General features: G+C 41.6%; 1 protein-coding gene across 5 annotated transcripts in view; it reads left to right on the forward strand.

Annotated features, from left to right (window-relative positions):
• Positions 1 to 15,347, forward strand: part of runx1t1 (RUNX1 partner transcriptional co-repressor 1) — a 48,741-nt gene extending 33,394 nt beyond the window's left edge. For 2 of the 5 annotated variants that reach the window (XM_036555545.1, XM_036555540.1), the window contains exons 5-11: positions 806 to 987; positions 3,810 to 4,060; positions 4,885 to 4,979; positions 6,262 to 6,481; positions 6,799 to 6,867; positions 9,685 to 9,875; positions 11,572 to 15,347. In XM_036555545.1, coding sequence (XP_036411438.1) covers positions 806 to 987; positions 3,810 to 4,060; positions 4,885 to 4,979; positions 6,262 to 6,481; positions 6,799 to 6,867; positions 9,685 to 9,875; positions 11,572 to 11,847 — 1,284 coding nt within the window. In that variant the 3' untranslated portion in view covers positions 11,848 to 15,347. The remainder of the gene's footprint in view (positions 1 to 805; positions 988 to 3,809; positions 4,061 to 4,884; positions 4,980 to 6,261; positions 6,482 to 6,798; positions 6,868 to 9,684; positions 9,876 to 11,571) is intronic. The other 3 variants (XM_036555543.1, XM_036555541.1, XM_036555544.1) reach the window with 3 other exon arrangements.
• The last annotated feature ends 3,992 nt before the right edge of the window (positions 15,348 to 19,339 follow it).

Consider the following 19,339-nt stretch of genomic DNA (forward strand, 5'->3'; position numbering starts at 1 on the left):
GGGTTTGTTGTGTAGCTCCAAGTTTGTGTGTTTGCTGGGAAGTCCTTCAGAGCTCTGTTTGATATTCAGTGTATGATAACAATTCGATTGCTTGTATTCTTGAGGACGCTCGGCAGTGAAGCAGCAGAGCTGGGGAGCATTGTCTGAGTGTAGTCAAGGGCTTGGAGAGAAAGCTCTTATTGAAGTCTCTCGGAAGACTCTCGGAATATGGGTAGCCATAATGGCCCCCCGTGTCATTAAAATTCAGTAATGGCCTCCTATGTCTCTGGATGAAATAATGAAAACCTTTCATCTGCCGTAAAATGCTCCACGGAATGGCTTTGAAGTTGTGCACTTCTGTGTTTCTCTCTCTGAGTGTTTACGAACGGTTACCTCCTCGCCGCCGAGGACAAAACAAAATGCCATCCACTTCCCAACCGCCTACTTTGATGGCATTTCCTGCGTTTATGGTGGTTTACTGCCACCTCCAAGTCACAGGGAAGCCCGAAAGTGCTGTCGCACTTGATGGGTCAGAGAAGCTTTGGATCATATTCAGAGAACTACTCTGGATCTTGGGGCAGCACTGGAGAGAGCTGAAAGGATGTGAAGAAAAATATCGCACAGAACGCAACCATCAGGAGCATCGGTCTTGCTTAAGATTTTGCGCAAGTACAAGCAAAGATGAGCCAAGATGGGCATTGTAAAAAGAAGAGGGAGGTCATGTGAGATAGGATCTAGGATCAGGCCAAACAAACTTGCATGAAATGAAGTGTCGTGGTAGAAGAACCAGTGCTGATCCCAGACAAAACTGTGTCTCCCCCTGCAGGCCAATCTGCCGTTACTGCAGCGCGAGCTTCTGCACTGTGCTCGGCTGGCCAAGCAGAACCCGGCCCAGTACCTGGCCCAGCATGAGCAGCTGCTCCTCGACACCAGTACCACCTCACCCGTGGACTCCTCCGAACTGCTCATGGACGTCAACGAGAACGGCAAAAGGAGGACTCCTGACAGGTGAGGCAGAGACCAAACGCCCCTCGTCTGGACCCTTTGATCTTATCTCCTGTTCTAGTTGTAGACGTCCAGCTGTGCAATAGAGTGACATCAGTAGCAGGCTGTAGGCTTTTAGTTATGACTAAGGTGTTTCGCTGCGCAGAACTCAGCAATCGCTGCTGTAATGGTGAACAGAATTAATCAAGTTAACAGCAAAGTGCTTAATAAACTTTCTCTTAATCTGCTGTTTTCCAATGAAGGTGAATGTAGAGTTAAGTGTGAAGTGAGGAAAGAGACTGTGACTTACAGCTGGTGCCATTAATTTGGCACATCTTGGTTTAAAGCTCCATGTTTCTCTCTATCACGGAAAATCAGATTATGCAGTTGCAAGCTACATGCCATATGTGCTATAGCATAATTGATCTGTGTTATTCCTTAAAGTAGCTTTGGAGAGGGATTTTTCTGTCTTCAGTGCAAGCGAAGGAAAGGGGTTTGTGCTCATCATTTGAAGGTATCACTTTTAGGCGTGTGCCCAGTTCTGCTAAAAAATATGTCTTGGTGAACAGTTGGGTCTTTGTGTTGCAGCATGAAATTACCCAGGTTCCCCGGTGGCTTTGGCCATATAAGCTGCAGATTGCGGCTCCCTAGGAGGACAGGCCCGTCGTGGCGCGCAGATCCGGAATCACCGGCTCGCGCATCGCCGCCCGCTTTGTGTCGCGGTCCATTTTTTGTTTTCAGAGGCGCTCTTTAATGGAGCAGAACCAGACATTCCTGGAGGATTGTGGGACACATCTGGAGAATGCGGACAGAGTCCCCAGCCAGCGTGTGGCTGGCTTTCTGATTTGGTCCCGTAATGACATGCTGTTACTCAGTCTACTGGAATTGCAATGAAACGTGCAAGCCAGTTGTGATGATCGTAAAACTAAAGTGAGCCTTTTACCAAAATGAATAGGTTCTGTTATGAATCGCAAGAAAGGGAGGAAGAAAAATTGGTTGCACCATTTTCTAAATACGGCACCCAGCAGATTGCTCTGGCATATTGAGCAACTGTATTTATATATTTATTTTCAGTTTTTTAAAAATATGTCTGTGTTAACAGTATAGGTCTTTGGTGTGTTGTTGGGAGCCTTGCACGTGACTCGCTTTTGTAATTCCTGCATATTTCTAAGATCTGAAATGCGTGGAGACTGAGCCTAGGGACATAGGTGATAACACATATAGATGAGCCATTGCCCCAATCTGGCTTGCTAAGCTTTTCTTTTTCTGCTTAGCTGGGCTTTGCTTTGTTATAGGAAGAATTGGAATGTTGGAATTTGAATGGGAAACACTACTCTTAATCACTGAACACAATGCAAGATTATTCCAGACTGTTATTATCAAAGGCAGTGGGAAGCATACACTATAGGTACTGCATATAGAGGCTTTGTGAAATTACATTAAAAAATGTAGCTGTTTTTTTTACTATTTTAATCAAGCAATGTGTGCCTCATCGCCATGGGTATGGTAAATATTCAATCGCGGCACTGCATCGTAGTTAAACTTAGCTGAGGCATTAAATATGTCTTAGCAGAAGATGGAGGACAGGGTTGCTCTTGCTGGGGGAAGGGGGGGGGGGGTGCATATGGCCTGCCGAGAACGAGGCTTCCCAGTCCATAAAAACAGCTCATTAAGACCTTCAATCTGTTTCTGCCATGATGCGGGGAGCCGTACGTCAGGAAAGCAGGGGGCAGGATGACATCGGGGGGGGGGGGGGGGGGTCGAGGAATCGCGCATGCCCAGAGGAGCGGCGAGGGTGCAGAGGATGCTGAAACACACACAAATCAGCAGCCCTTCCTTCTTCAAATTCATGGTCAGCGGCTCAGGCATTCCTCTGCACTCTCGTACACCGCGCAGGTGACATTTCTCAACGGAAACGCGATGGAAGCGATGGGTATTATGATAAAACACACCCCCTTTTGTGGAATGCTGCAGTGTGCAGGAGCATTCAAAAGGTGGGAATGTGTGTTTGGTCATCACTGTGTCCTGCTTTCTGTAATGTGACTAATTTAGACTCTGCAGCAGGGAGTTTACACTTGGCTGTATCGTGGGGAGCACTGTCCCATCAGTGGACATTTGATGGGCACTGAGGTCAAACAAGTTGGGTGGGATTGCTTAAGCTAATAAAATGACTGTTGGACTCTTTTTAAAAGGCATACTGTTTTCCACTCTTCGGTTTACAACTATTTACTGCTTTTTCAAATGCTTCTTGCTCTCAACTGTAATGCAAAGGAGCAACAAATGTGCTAACCAGCAATCACTACACTCATCTGATGTGTCCCAACACATTCAGCTCTGTATGACTCAGTTCCCTCTCACAGGCTAATCAAATGCATGCTGTGAAGGTGTTATGCTGGTGACCTCCTTCCACACACAAGGCAAATGTAGCTAATGTCACCCAGCTACTGAATAAACTAAATGGCTAATTCAGGTACCAACTAAAAACTAGCTTGTTGACAGCCATCTACAGCTACAGCCATTGACAGCTATCAGTCTGCCAGTCAACAGCAGGCTCTTTATGTGGAGAGGTGGAGTAATACTGAAGCAAGACATGCATCACTGAGATATGCGTATCAGAGATTTTAGGTATTTTTAACCAGGACAGTCATAATCAGAAACCTTTCTCAAGCGTTAGGCCATCAGGATTGAATAGCAGAAATTAATGTTAACACAGTGAAATTTCCCATGAGAGATCTGAGATCCGAGATTGGAGACTCTAAGTGATAGTGCTGCTCATGTCATCCCTCCCAGTATTTTTTCATCGAGGCTGTATTTCATCGATGGCCCTCTGTCCCACGTCTCCGCAGAACCAAAGAGAACGGCTTCGACCGGGAGGCTTTGCACCCAGACCACCCCAGTAAGAGGCCCTGCACGATCAGCCCCGGCCAGCGCTACAGCCCCAGCAACGGGCTCTCCTACCAGCCCAACGGCCTGCCTCACCCGACGCCGCCCCCACCTCAGCACTACCGCCTGGACGACATGGCCATCGCGCACCACTACAGGGACTCCTACAGGCACCCCAACCCTCGCGACCTCAGGGACCGCACCAGGCCTCTGGGTGAGTGTCCCAGGTCTTTCAGCGTGGGGACCTTTCGGGCGGATCAAGAAGGCAGCATATGTGCAGGGTCAGCAGCAAAAAACCGGGTCGCATCCCCAGTCTGTTTTGGTTAGACTAGCAGGGAGTGCAGATTTCCATACAGAAATCACTAAGGTCAAAGACATTAAGGATCGCTCTTGGTCTTAAGCATGTTTGCCTTCATTTCTTGTCAACATCCTGCATGAGGATAAATGGATTAAAGAATTCTAATCCTCAGTTTATAGGGTTTTTGGCAGGAGCAAGTTAAAGTGACATTGAGTTCTGTTTAGGCCCACGCGCCAATAAACAGATCCAAAATGTGAAGCTTCCTCCCACTGCCAGCAAATCAGCAATGCGTTCAAACGCGACAGAACGCCACAGTAGTGGAGTCTGACAGCAGCGCCTCCAAGATGGGGGCGGTGACCGAGGCGGGGATCGCAAACAAAGGCCCTACTGAAGTAACGGAGGTTCCCCAAATAGACCTGGGGCAGTCTTGGGATAAGATGCTTCCAGGGAGCGCTGAGGAAGTTCAATAGTGCGAATTACCCTTCCTGAAAATCCAAAGTGCAAAGATGAATTTGCTCTGTGATGGATTTTTATGGGTGATTGTCAGAACCCCCTCCAGTAAGTAAGAGGCCTCCAAGCAGGGAAGATGTAGTGAGTGGGTGAGAGTAGATGCACAGTGAGGGGTGTCAGGACGTAGGGTGAGGGGTGTGGGTGGTTTGGTCAATGTTGACTCACTGCAGAGGGACTGATTGGGGAGCCAGGAGTAGCGTCTGGAGTCATTTGTCCCCTCCGTCCGACAGGGATGCACGGCACGCGACAGGAAGAAGTAATCGATCACAGACTCACCGACAGGGAGTGGGCGGAGGAGTGGAAGCACCTTGACCATGTAAGAAAAGTAATAACATTTTTTTATTACTAAGACTGTCCAAGTGTCTGTCCTTGTTTGTGTTCAGAAATACAAGGTATCCCCATGCATTTGTGCACTCTGGGTAAGCAGCAGCATTGTATGTGTTTAGGGAACATGGATCTATGGCAATCAAAACATATATGAAGTATTTTAATTGTCCTCCAGTTGATTTCCAGAGCAGCTTTTCTGTGATAGCCCACCAACACAGCCATGTACATTGCAAGACTCTTATTTTTATCTAGTTTTATTCAAAATACTAAGAATCTGAGTGCTGAGATTCACAGCATCAGTGTTTTTGGGAAATAACTTGCTCTTCAATGTACATACTGCATGCAGATTTATAGAAAGGATTCAACACAGAGAAGTACTGTGGAAATTTCTGTGATATTTTTATCCTCTGTGTAAACACACCCCAAAAAGGCTCTGTTCATTAGTGTGTACCCAGCGTGCAAAATATTAGGAGATGCAATGTAGGCTTGGCAGGATTAGATTTGAATTTGTAAACACTGTCAAACAACAAAGTTGTTTTGTTTTTAAAGGAAAAATTGCATTCATGACACAACCAGAAAAGCAATTGATTTAAATCTAAACTTATGTTTAAGGTCTGTCTATTTTAAGGTATGTTGTTTTTAAAGATATGATAATATTCCATTACAGTATAAAAAGTGCTTTACATCAGCTTCTCTGTGTAGCATGAAGACACATACACATACACACATGTCAACATCATCCTCAAATAAAATGTTATATTAATACATGATATAGGTATTACATTCAAACAGTGGAAAAGCAATCAGCCTGACATAATTGCAAATAAGCATCTGGCATTGACTCTTGAAATGTACACAACTGTACTTTTAAAAACTGCATTATAAATCAGGAGCAACACATTCATGTTTCAGCCACGGTGACTACAGCCCTTAATTAACCAATCAAAGCTCTTTGAAATTAAGACTAACATTTCTATCAGGTTTATCAGTAAAATCAAAATGAATTTGATTCTGCCAAGTTGAATCTAGGACTGTTAAATTGTTGTGTATATTAGCAAGTATGTGTGTGTATGTGTACATGTTTAATGTTACTTAATCTATGTGCAAAGGTGCCTGTTAAGTTAAATGATAAGTTTGCTATATTGAAAGGTATTGTTCTTACAAATGGCACCTTGCAGGTTGACTGTATCCATTCACTCTGTATTTGCCCTGAGCCATGATACCATTGCTCGGCCACCCAGGCGTTAGCCTGTGTACTCAGCATGTTTGCCCCCCCGCAGCTGCTGAACTGCATCATGGACATGGTGGAGAAGACCCGGCGCTCCCTCACGGTGCTCCGCCGCTGCCAGGAGGCCGACCGGGAGGAGCTCAACTATTGGATCCGCAGATACAGCGACGCGGAGGACCTGAAGAAAGGCAGCAGCAGCAGCAGCCAGTCCAGACAGCAGAGTCCGGCTAGCCAGGACGCCTCCACACCAGGTGCTGAGCCAGGCCGACCAGGTGAGACCAGCGCTGGGGACGGTAGACCCAGTCTGGTCCCGTGGCACTGCAGAGGCCAAATGGCATCACCACGAAGTGAAGCAGACCGTTCATTTCTTCCATTCCTGGCACTCGCTGGGAATACTCAAGCAGCAGATCATTACCTTCTTATTGCGCCAGCCTGATGGCATCAGAGTACTTTGTCGTGTACCAAATATTTACTTGATGTTTTGTATAGGTTTGAATGTTAATAAGTTCTTGAGCTGACTTGCAGTGGTTTGTACTTAGTTATATGCTATGTATGGGATTCTGATAAAAGCTTTGTTACTGCCTTTTAGAAATACACAGGGAGCTGCTCCACAGACCGGTGTCAGGATACGTGCCTGAAGAGATCTGGAAAAAAGCTGGTGAGCACTGCATGTATGTGTATATCTCTGTGTAAAAGGATGTATGTCCAATGGCATCGGCTTTGTCATTCCCTCTCAGATACCTCAGTGCGGCTTTTATCCAGAGTGTCCCTTGGAAGCAGGGGGGAAATCAAAGGGAAATTATTCAAACAGATCCTTTTTGCTGGCTTTGAAAAAGAAAAGCTTTTAAACTTCAGTCAGTCACCTCGGCGTCTGTGTTACTGCAGAGGGAAACTTGGACAGCCGTGCAGCGCTCGAAATTATTCTTTGAGATATACAGTAGCCAACCAATAAAATTTCACCAAAAGCTGTCTTTTCACATCCAAATATGATGTCAGGCCGTAAAGTCATTTTAATAATCCGAAATATCAAGGAATCTAAGCATGTATTCTCTATAATAGTCACTAGTTAAACTAATATTATTGCTAGTATTGCCATTCACGTTTGCATTTTTTTTTGCTTATGCATCACTACTGCTTTATTGCTTTCAAGTCAGTATCCTTTATTGCACTGTAGCATATGTGGACAGGAAATGATAGACTATGGTTTCTCTCAAAAGGTAGAATATGGAGTATGCATGAACATTTATAAAACACTTGTGTGTATAGGCATGGTAGACATCCTCGGCTAATTGACTTAAAATTACATCTCTCTTTTCCTTGAAATCCTAAGAAATTACATCTTTGAAATGAATTATGTATCACAGCCAAAGCTCAAATCCCTTCCCCTAGCAACTAATTCCAATTGCATATTTTTATTGCTGTCATCAAGCAATCCTCATACAATCCTCAAGTATCTTCAGCAATATTAAGTTGCTTCCACAAGCTGAACGTATTTGATTTAGGTTGTATGTGGTGGAAACCTTCAGTGGGGTATAAATTCAGTTCAAATCTAACAAAAACATGTTCTTCAGTCTCAGACGCCATACTTGGTATGATTCTGTGATGTATGTGCTGTAGATTTGTATTGCTCAGAGGTTTATGGGATCTCTTGTGACATAATAGGCCCTCATTTAGATTTTAATGGATGACTCTTTGAGCTCTGAAAGACGATGAATTATATTGACATCTCATTCGCCGACTGTGTTTTCTTGTCTTCTCCACATTCCAAAGGGGACTCGGCTTATGAGCAAGGTGTCAGGCAGGATAGAATATCATTCAATGTAAATGGTGGAAAGGCTCCAAATTGCCTTTTTTTTCTCTCTTTTATGTCTCCCAGAGAGGGTTGCAGAAAATTCAGAATCTATGACTTCTTGCATTGTTTTTTTTCCCTAGCAAATGCAGAATGTTTACAGTTGGTAATAAATATTCAGGTGCCTCTCAAAATGTCCTACCAGTTTTCATTTACTGATCTGCATGTGCCTTTGGGACCACAATAGAAATGCATAATTTAAATATAAATTGCCTGATTTACATATACAATTAGTCAAGCTGCAGCCTTGATCAGAGCGCAGAAATATTGTCCTGTTGCCATTTTGATGGAATTTTAATTGACCTTGAATATTCAGAGTAAAATTCCCTACAAGTCTTTGTACAAATATGATACATTTAAATAGTAAAACCTGTTTAAATCCCTTTAAACATTTTATTTCATTATTCACAGAATGAATGTAAAAATTGTATAGAAAAAAAATTGTCTGTACTTATGTGAAACAGGTTGGCAGTGATATTTTTTCTCGTTAGAAATGGATGTTTGCAATTAAATGAAAAAAAAAAAAAACAATGGATGTACAATGCGAAAGTGTAAGGATGTTTTCATGGTATTTGCCATAATTTCTACTTCTGCTTCTGTGAAATAGGCCATAATCTATGACTGTAGAGATTAGACTACTCAGAATCAGCACCTTCACTGAGCTATTGGAAGCCACAGCTGAGCTACTCGGGATCCTGAATTTTGTTTTTCAAATATAATAATTTCATATAGCGAAATAAACATAGTCTTGATGACATCACTGTTATATTCTTATGTTGTAATGATGGAAATTAAACATGCATATACAGATGTGTAATGATACAATGGTGATAATTATATTATAATTATATTATATATATTATAATTATATAGTATAGTGTGTTCTCTCGACACATTTCGAGAGAACACACTATACAGCGTCATATGTTGTTGGCCACCAATTTGACACACATTTCCAGAAAATCATGGGAGACTTGAGTTTTGAAATCTGAGAATTTTACCATGCATGACTGCTTCAGGACTCAGCTATGATTCCATTCATATGGTGCAGCCTGTGTTGCCGTGTAAGGCTGAAAAGCACTTACCATAACTCAAGGACACACAAAGTCACCAACATCTTCTGTCAAACTACTTGGCTGTTTCTTTCTGTTTGTCATGCTTCCATCCTTTTCCGTAGTGCCTGTTTGCAGACAGCTGAAGTAAACCATCATGCCCTTGCCACAGCTGAATAAATTCCTTTCTTTCTCTGTCCAGTGTGTACTTTTAGCTTACTGTTCTTGGCATTTGCTTGTTATCTTTCCTACTCCATGACTCTTTCACTGCTTTTTGCTGTGACTCTGTGCTAAGGAAACGCTAACAGCTTGCAGAAAAAAAGCTTATTTTGATGACACTGTTCATGAAACCCAGCAGTAAATAGAAACAGTGAAGAATGCGGGACTGGCGCTTGCAAGACCAATTATCGTCATTCGTTGGACCCGACACTACACAATCCAAGGTGTTAAGATGAAGTGTGACTTCCACGAGTGCATGCCACACATCAGTGAGAGTCTAGAGCTATATTGTAATGTGTATTTGTGGGACACAAAGTGCAGACCAGTTCTTGAGGGAAGGTCTCTTGTCTTTCAGAAGAGGCTGTGAATGAGGTTAAAAGGCAGGCCATGTCGGAGCTGCAGAAGGCGGTGTCGGAGGCGGAGCGTAAGGCCCACGAGATGATCAGCACAGAGAGGGCCAAAATGGAGCGCACGGTCGCCGAGGCCAAGCGGCAGGCGGCAGAGGACGCTCTGTCTGTCATCAACCAGCAGGAGGACTCCAGTGAGGTGAGAAACCCCTCCCCACCCCATTAAGGGCAATCATAGCTTCATAGGGAAACCTGGTGAAGGAACCACCTGAATGTTTCCGAGCTCTGCTGTGGTGTCAGGCAGTAACAGTCCTCAATGTCTTTGAGCGGTGCTTTAACTTAATTTGGAGTTCTGGAGAATGCCTCTCTTTTTGTGTCCCTAAATACAATCAAAACAGATGATAAATAAAACATTGTCTAAAATGCACATGAAAAATGCATTATCCCAGCAGTGCAGACAGACATCAAATGGATTCAGGTTCATGTCGTTGGGATCTGGGTTTGCATTCCTTTACCAAGTTATTTCATCTCAAGTGATCCTGTAATAATCCAACTTCATAAATGGATAGTTTATTTAATTCTTTTGGAGGGGATCTGCTTTAACACTTTAAGTGTGGCTGCTCAGTTGCCTGTAGTTTTTCCTTACTTAGATGTTAGCTTGTAATGGTTGTACTAATCAGCAAATTGGAAAAATATAAAGGTGGGTGGTGGTATGGGCAGCTAATCTCAACCGGGGAGTTTAATCAGTGTACGTACATCTGAGATTAATTACATGAGCCAGGTTTATCTGACTGTCTCCCTTGAGTATTGCTTCAGTAGCTGTTTGTAAGTGCTCTTTCTTGTTTCAGGTAAAAAAAATCAAGGGTCTTTGAAGTTACCTGGTTTTGCCTGTAAGGCATATTTACAAAGTTGCTTTATGTACAGTACAACCTACGCAATGCTTTGCCTTGCTGTGTGAATCTGCATGCTTTGTAACAGATACAAATGTATCGTTAAACCATTGCTGTTGGAACAGTAAAAATAGGACTGCGTGTGTAACTTGGAATTGTAAGAAAAATACATTTTCATTCATGGGAAATGTTTTGTTCCAAACAAACCAGGAAAGTTTCGTATTAGCCCCATGCCCTTTTGTTCTTCCAGGGTTGTTTTTTTATCTCTATCCAAAGCTATATGCACATTAAGTAGAGTTTGGATTACTACATAGTAATGAAGAGGCTAGGAAATTTGTTCTGAAGTGCCCAGTAAAGTATGATTTTCAATTGTGTTTCTACTGATAACAAGACAAGGCCAATCCAGGGTGATTGTATGTCATATGTTGGAAATTTGTCATTTTTTGATACCAAAAATACCAAACACAAAAAACTGTGCATAGAGTGCTTGGCAGTACGCAACCCCAATGGAAAAATGAGCTAATTTTTTAGGTAATGATTTTTCTAAAATCTGTACTTACTGTACAGGCTACTTACCAAGCCCCATTTTGATTTTACATGAATTGACCCCAATTGGAAAAACAGCATTTCAGAACAGGTGAACATGGATTGAGTGTTGTGAATGTTAAGACCAATGGTCCTGATCTAAATGTTGACACAAATGCTTTTGGTTCACATAGTTTGTGACCCACAGGTACAAGTGGGCAGGACTTACTTTTCACTTACTATTAGTTATTTGGTTTCCTTAAACTTACCTTCGAAAGCACCAATTGTAAGCTACCTTTAATGAGACTACACTCTGGTACTGTCGGCATTGCTGCCGATGTTTCGACGTGAAAGTGGTACCAAAAAACATTCCTACACCTCTTCTGCCATATTGTTGTGTTTAAAAAGACTGGAACTTTGTAAGTTTGCACCTTCAGGGAAAAGCTTTATAGTTCGCACTCTCTGCTGCCCCCTCCGTAGAGCTGTTGGAACTGCGGGCGCAAGGCGAGCGAGACCTGCAGCGGCTGCAACACGGCGCGGTACTGCGGCTCCTTCTGCCAGCACAAGGACTGGGAGAAGCACCACCACGTGTGCGGACAGACTCTGCAGGCCCAGCAGGCCGAGGCCCCTGCCACGGTCAGCTCCTCGGCCGCGTCCAGCAGCGGGGCGGGCAGCCCAGTGGACACCCCGCCCGCCGCCACTCCCCGCTCCACCACCCCGGGCACGCCCTCCACCATAGAAGCCACGCCGCGCTAGAGCGGCCCGAGCCCGGCCCCGCCCCTCCCTCCCCGTAAAACTCTTTCACTTTCCTCATTCGCTCAAAGATTTTAAACTAAGATGCTACAAAGAGAGAGGACTTGTCTTGGAGTAGACGTTTGACACAGAAGGCCAATAACGGGTCATATTGACTTGCCATGAAAAAGAACACAAAGATATTCTTTGTTTTTATTATTAATGTCATTGTTGTTACTATTAATATTATTATCATTGTTGTTGCTATTTTAGTTCCCTGTAAATACAAAAAAAGGAGCCTGAAGAGACAGCAGAGAATTGCAGACGAGTACATTTGACCTCCCCTCTGTTCTTTTTCCAGTAGCTGGGATCTGAAACTAGTTGACCTCATTAATAGACGCTTTACCAAACAGCAAACCAAGGGATTACTAATTGCTGTTGAAAGCTACAAGGATAATATGCTCTGTGATAAAGAGACACATTTGTTTTGAACAATAAGCGAGGGAGGGGAAGAGAGAATAAGAAAAACATCCTCAAGGGCACGAGTGTTGGACGGAGGGGGCGTAAACATTTTGCTGGGAATACGGCGGGCATCCTATGGTTACTGTCTGAACTCCGGGCGCCCTCAAAGAAATACTCAGATGTGCACCAGATTGGAAAGAAACCCAGATGTTCATCCTTTTTTTTCCCCCGACTTCAGAAAGAAGCGTAATAATGTCCAGGTCAACGGCTCGAGAAAGAAAAGGGGTTTTGCAGCAGGGTGGACACGCGCAAAGGAATATAGCGCCGGATCGGGGAAGGGAAACACACAAAACACACGTTCACGTTTTAAACGCGTCCCTTCCGGTCCCGGAACAGAACGGTAAAGTCAGCCTTCCCCGGCGTGGCGAGACGGAGCCTCACTTTGACGTCATCTGGAAGCAGAGGGCTGAAAAACACCAGATCCATCCTGGATACAGCTCTGCCCCCTTAAATGTGTTACACTCGCTCAGCCCTGATTTTCTCTTTGGTTTTCTAAATAGTCCTCATGGTGTAAAAAGAAAAAAAAAACACATGTCCTGTGCAGTTTCCAATGGTGATTTATTGTATATGTGTTGGACAATTGTGAAGATGCATAGTAGATTAACCATGCCCACAACTTTAGGCTCTTTGTTTCTAGTCGGTGCAAAAAGAAAAGTTATCCTATCCGAGCTGCTTTTATATTTGTATGTATTAGTGATAGTTCTCTAGTAGTTCTACCAGAAGGAAAATTCTTTTTTTTTGTTGTCCTCAAGAAAACTCTCAGAGCTGCTACTTCACTCTATTCAGATCTTTTTCTGAGAACTAGCATGCTTCATGGAATGCTAACATAAATGTTTTGTACAAGGGATGTACATAAATGTATTTGCACTGTCACAAGGACTCTAGGCATGCATCTTTTGGCAAACTCTTTCGGTATAGTTCCATTTCACACTGATTTAATCTGTAGTATTAGCGTGATTTTTTTTTTCTGTAATAAGGAAAATGTAACAAAATCCACTATTGTTGGTGATGTTTTCTGAGCAAAATAAGACATCATAACTTCTTTCTTTTTACTTAAGGGCCGTGCATGCACATCACTGAACGTTTGTTAAGTATTGTTGTTTTTACTAAAAAAAAGAGAAAAAAAAGAAAAAAACTAAGAAACTAACGTTCCAAATGCAGAGGTGTAGATTGACAGCTTTAACACTGCTGAATGCCAGGTTACACAGTATTACAAAAGAATTAAAACATGGAAGTCAGCCAAAGACAGACACGAAGGACCAAAATCTGATTTTCTTCAAGTCAAAAGAGATACACTCAAATGCACGATTATTTATTTTTGTTTTAACCAAGCTATCATCAGGTGAAACCAGTTTCAGCAATGTTTTAATAAAGAAAAAAAAAAAAAACCTTTAACCCTTTCCTGTCCAGAACCAAGACCGGCACTGCTCAACCAGTTTGGGGGAAATAATGGTGAAGGAAGTGGATAGGTGCACTTCACACAGATGTTAGATGCTTCCCTTACACGCAGTAGGATGTGTTCTGAAAAAAGAGCAATAATATCCACGGTAGCTGAAAATCTTATGAGGCTTCCATTCAACAGAAAATTATAAATGATAAAGAGTTTTTAGATTCTTCATCTTACGTTTTGCTTTGCTTGGATATTCATCATTTGTGGTTTCAACCCTCAAGAGTACTTGCATAATACTGGAAATTTTAAAGCAGTGCATTTTTTGTTTTAATATTTTTTAAGAACACCAATAAATGCCACAATATTAATTTTTTTCTTGCTAAATGCTGTTTATTTTTGCACAGCGTAACAGAATTATTATAGAACAGCATAAATCAACTTCAACCCAGTCAGCAGTGGGAAGGAAGAGGGTAACTGACAAGCACTTATTCACTTACACAGCAAGTTTTTCTCCCAATAACCATGGTGCTAATAGACGTGTGTTTGACCTTTGACCTCATGGAGGTGGCCTGATGGTGGCTTCGAGCAGTCTGATCGGTGGGATTCTCATACACGCCCACGGTGTAAGCCTACGTTCTAGACTCTAAAGGGTTAAATAATCCAAAAAGGTGTCTGACACCCAGTTACGTTTCCTCAGAAGCTGTGATTTTACGTGAAACGGCTAAGCCATTTCAACACTAGTGTATTGTGTATTTCAAGAAAAAAAAAAATAATAAAAGGATCAGTGTGTTACGTTATTGCATTTCAGGGCAACCTGGGTAAAAAAAAAAAATTAAAAAGGAAGACAAAAAAAGAAGCGAATAAATAAAGCTGAAAACTCCTTGAAGCTCTATCTCCTTCTCTCCTCTCCTCTACTTCTGTTTTGCTACAAGATCCTCAGTGGCAAAAGTTTCACTCTACCTCTGACAGCATGTTAATAGCACCAGTTGCTGAACAGATACTGGTCTAGTCAAACCAAATGGGCACAAGAGAACAGGAAAAAAACCAAAACTTTAAGCTCATACAGCTGCAAAACCATATCACTACTTGGTAACAATGCAGACCTCATAAAACGAATGAAGAAAAGTGAGAAAAAAAAGAAGAAGAAAAAAGAACTTTTGTTATGTTCCTTTATGCTTGTCACATATACAGATCACCCGAAGTATAATTTGTAGGTATAACGAATTAAAGACCGTGACTTAAAAGAAGATGTTGACTCTATTTGATGTAGTCAAAACAGTGGTCGCTGATGGGAAATATGGTGTCCTCATTTTATCCCTCTTTCTCGCTCTCTCTCTCCTCTCTCCTCTCTCCTCTCTCTCTCTCTCTCTGTCTCTCTCTCGCTTTTCTCTGTTGTTAGACATGCTATGGTAGGCCGCCTGTCGATGTGTAGGCTCATATCATGGGGATTCTTTTTTTAAAAAAAATAATTCAAAGTGTTTAAAATAATGAAGGCTGGTAAAATGACGCATGCCTGTTTCGATGATGTATCAAGGTGGGGGAAAAGTTACTGCAATTTCCAGTTTGTATAATACATAAATAATTTTTAAAAAATTGTTGGAGGTGGTGGAAATGCAGCCTGAAGTGATTTTTTGGGGTGGGGGTGGGAGGGCTGGGGAGGGTTCTGAAAGTTTTATTGTGAAAAAAACTTAAACAAATTGAAGTTGTTGTGCAATACTTAATTCAGACGTGTACCACAAGTTAATGGTAGACTAACACTGGGGTTGGTCCTTCATCCTGCTTTGTCGGCATACTCTTGAGCTTTTAAGTCTACTATGTCGGGACTGTGGTTTCTTGTAATTCTTTGTTTTTGTTTCGTTTTTTTGTTTTTCTTTAGTTGGACTGTAACGTATGGTCTGTCAACCTGTGAAACTTTGAAGTATGATTCTGGTATTGTTGTACTCCTTACTGTGTAATAAATATGTTAAAATCTGTAACCACAGAAGTTCAATTCTTGTTTGTTGTCTTTTTCTCTAAGTAAGAGGAGGCTATCCTGAAGACCAGAGACATTCAGGTTTCAAATGACCCTGGTGTTAAATCACCTGATAAATATTTGAACGCCTGGAAAAAAAATATACGCAGGAGAATTAATTAACCAATTAAGCCATTGGTGGAATGGGAACTCACAAATATTGGAAGACTGAAGTTGCTTGTCACTTTTCTGACAGATTGAAGCCAAAATATTGATAAAATTGTAAAATGATGAACACAGCTAAATATTCTGTTTTATACAGCAATATGCTAAATATTTACAGATTTTCAAATGGCCAGTTAAATCACTAAATAAATGGGAGGGGGGGAGCTAATGTTTGCATTAGTTTCACTGAGAGCCTGTGTGAAATGCTTTTTTTTATTTTCAATCAAATGAGTTCCAGGCAGTTATCACTTTCTCTGGTTTTCATCAGGCTACACAAAAAGAAGAATTTACACAACATTACCCTGAAGGGACACTGTGTGCATAAAACTCTCAGCAGCCGTGCAGGTCTCCAGTCCTTTTCAAAGTAATACTTTTGTAAAAAAAAAAAATTGTACATATTTTACACATATTGTTTTGCTCTTCATACAATATTCTCATAACTTTTCCATTTTATCATACAAAATCTGTCTTTCTGTCAGTTATGAGATTAAGATGTTCATCTTTACTGTTGAAAAGAATGCAAGTCAGCATGGTAGGCAAAACATTTATGAAAGAAACACACTCTCCTGGACATCTGACATGACAGACAAAGGATATGTTAAGCATCGCATTGCTTTTGATCAGACAGACCTCTCTGTACTGTTTTTCTTGTCATGCTTCAGCTGACCAATTGGATACACACCAAAGCTGCATACAGCAATCAGTCAATAACCAGGAGCAGATACAGTGACAACTGATCTCTTAATATTTCATTACTAGGTAAAAAAATTTGTGTCATTATTTCTATCATTACAATTTGGTTTGGGTGCCTTGTTGCTTACAAACTTAAAGTGGTAAGAATTTGTGGAAAAAGGAGGGATATCACTTTATATATGATCCAGATTGAGGAAAAAATGTTGTGTGGTATTCAAGAGTTACTTTTCCCTTGCTGTGACGTGATTTTTCTTGAGATTTACTACTCTTCTGCAGTTTCTGTTCTGTAGTTGAAAGGGTGGATACCATACATCTCCTATCAAAAAACTTGGCAGACAGCTTTGTGATGTAATATGAATTATTTTCCCCTCCTCAAATTTCTCCACTAATTTATATGATCAGTCTTACCATATTTCAGTTTAATTTTTTGGTGATAACGTTGGAGCAATCTTTCATCATTTCCTATGCTCCTATGTTCCTATGCTCATCAATGAAGAAAATAAGCATAGGAACATGAGAGGTTTAATGACAAGAAGAGACAATTCAGCCTATATAGGCTAGTCATTTTGCCTATAGCCTAGACTCTAGAGTACATCTACCACTATGTCCACACTGGTCTTGCACACTCTTCAGGTTGCTGTTTCCTGAGTGCTATTCTATGCATTAATAACCTTCTGTGTGGCAAAATACTTGCTAGTGTCAGTTCAAAATTTACCTTCAACTAATTGCCATGGTCTCTCGTTCGAGCAGTGTTCTATCAACAGAACAGGAGGGCATAGGAGGAAATTATTTAAAGGTACATTTCTCACAGACACTTGGGGGTATTTTTTCCACACAGGGACTTATTATATGAATAGACTAGCTTCCCAGGGCAAAAAAAGGAATCGATGGTCAGCGTAAATGGCAATTAGTCATAAAGACTCTCTCAGCTAGACAACAAACAAGAAAATGACCATTGAAATTCCATTTGTGTTTCCTGCAGCGACCTGTACATAGTCTACATCACTGTGTCTGGAGCAAAACAAATTATTAAATGCAAAATTATTTTTCACAAACCCTTTCATCTGTTAGCTGCTCCAGAAGCATTCAATCCACCAACTGAACACTGTAGTATTATTTCAGTTGACATCTATGAGTTCTCCAGGTACGCCCAACTTGCTCAGTTACTCAATTTCAGCCTTGCCGGTCTACCTGCTATGGTCTGAGCAGGGATCAGACCCGTGACTATCGCAACCTAATGAGCAAATTGTGCTAAGAGCTAATTGTGTAATTGGATCACTGAGAGAAAGATCCCACACACTGGGGGATTCCAAGGTGGCCCTCACTTGCCAAAAGCCTTCCTGTTTATCATAATATGAATATCCAGAACAGAGCATAGGACCAAGGACGTGGGAGGAGCCACTGTTTAGCAAAATGACCGCACAGAAATTGCCACCTACTGTGCCCCACCAAGAAAACAGCTACATGCTACAGAGAGACGTAAACACGGAGGGCTTGGAAGAATTTCCAAGCCACAGGGTATCCACAGGTCCACAGGGAAAAAAACATCGCTGCATCATACACCACGTACGTAACAAGGCCCAAAATTTCATGACTTACTCCCGCTCAACAGCACAGCCCGACAGCAAAGACACGCACAAACCGAAATGTTTTTTTTTCTGATATTTATGGCATGATACACCGGCAGAAAAAAAATTTAATCAAACTCCTATCATACGCGAATCATTCTCTTTTCTAATCCTGATCCAATGACAACATCTACTGCATCCCCTGACCTGTAAAGTACACAGCTCAAAGCTGTTTGGAGAAGAAACAAACGACTGCCAGCAATGGGTCATCCTTTATGGAGGCAAAGTGACTGAGGGTTCACTGGATGGTTTTGATCAGCTGTACATACAGCTTGCAGGCCCATAAAGTAATGCAGAGACCTGATGTTATTTCATCCAGATGGCCGTGTTATTGTGACGCTGAAGAGCAGATAATGAACCATTGTCCACTACTGGTGTCTTTCCAGGCTCACACAGTATTTTGTGTTTGATATATCAAAGAAAACAGGGCAGAATGAGTCGCATCATTCACCCATAAGAACAAATTACACTGTGCTTGCAAGGTTTTTTATTCATTAAAACAAACAACCCCTTTTAGGTTTACTGTGATTATAGGAATGTTCACCCTACCTTAGGCCCTCTACCATATGATTTTCCTCCATTTGTTTCTGAAATATTGATCTTGCTTTTCTCTAGTTCCCAGTGATAGAACAAACTGTTTCATATTACTTTTCCATGTCTCCCTAAAGTCCAGTGTCTTTAAACTTTTTATCTGGAAGACAATCTTTTGTAATGATAAAAACTTACCAAGGCAGGGTACAGGATGTCATTTGTGGTGTTAGGACAGTTAGACCTATGCTTTGGGATATCCAATATTAAACATCTATATAAAAATTGTGTGTATAATGGATATGTCTGGTATTTTCGTTATGTGAAATCACCTCACTTGGTCATCTGTTTTCTTTTAATACATTTGTATGTGTGACAGGTCTTCACACACAGTCTGTGAATCAGCATTTTTCTTTCATTTTGATTGACAAAGTGCTGGGGTTCAATACTGAAAGTCTTCTATGATGTTGGTGATAATTGAACTTGACAAACTTTGTAAAAAAAAAAAAAAGTAACACTTGCACTTTATTGTGACTCAAAATTAAGGATAAGTGTGGATTGAATTCAAGGAAAAGTATA

The sequence above is a fragment of the Megalops cyprinoides genome, chromosome 21 (genome assembly GCF_013368585.1).
Source record: "Megalops cyprinoides isolate fMegCyp1 chromosome 21, fMegCyp1.pri, whole genome shotgun sequence".
NCBI classification, from domain to species: Eukaryota; Metazoa; Chordata; class Actinopteri; order Elopiformes; family Megalopidae; genus Megalops; species Megalops cyprinoides.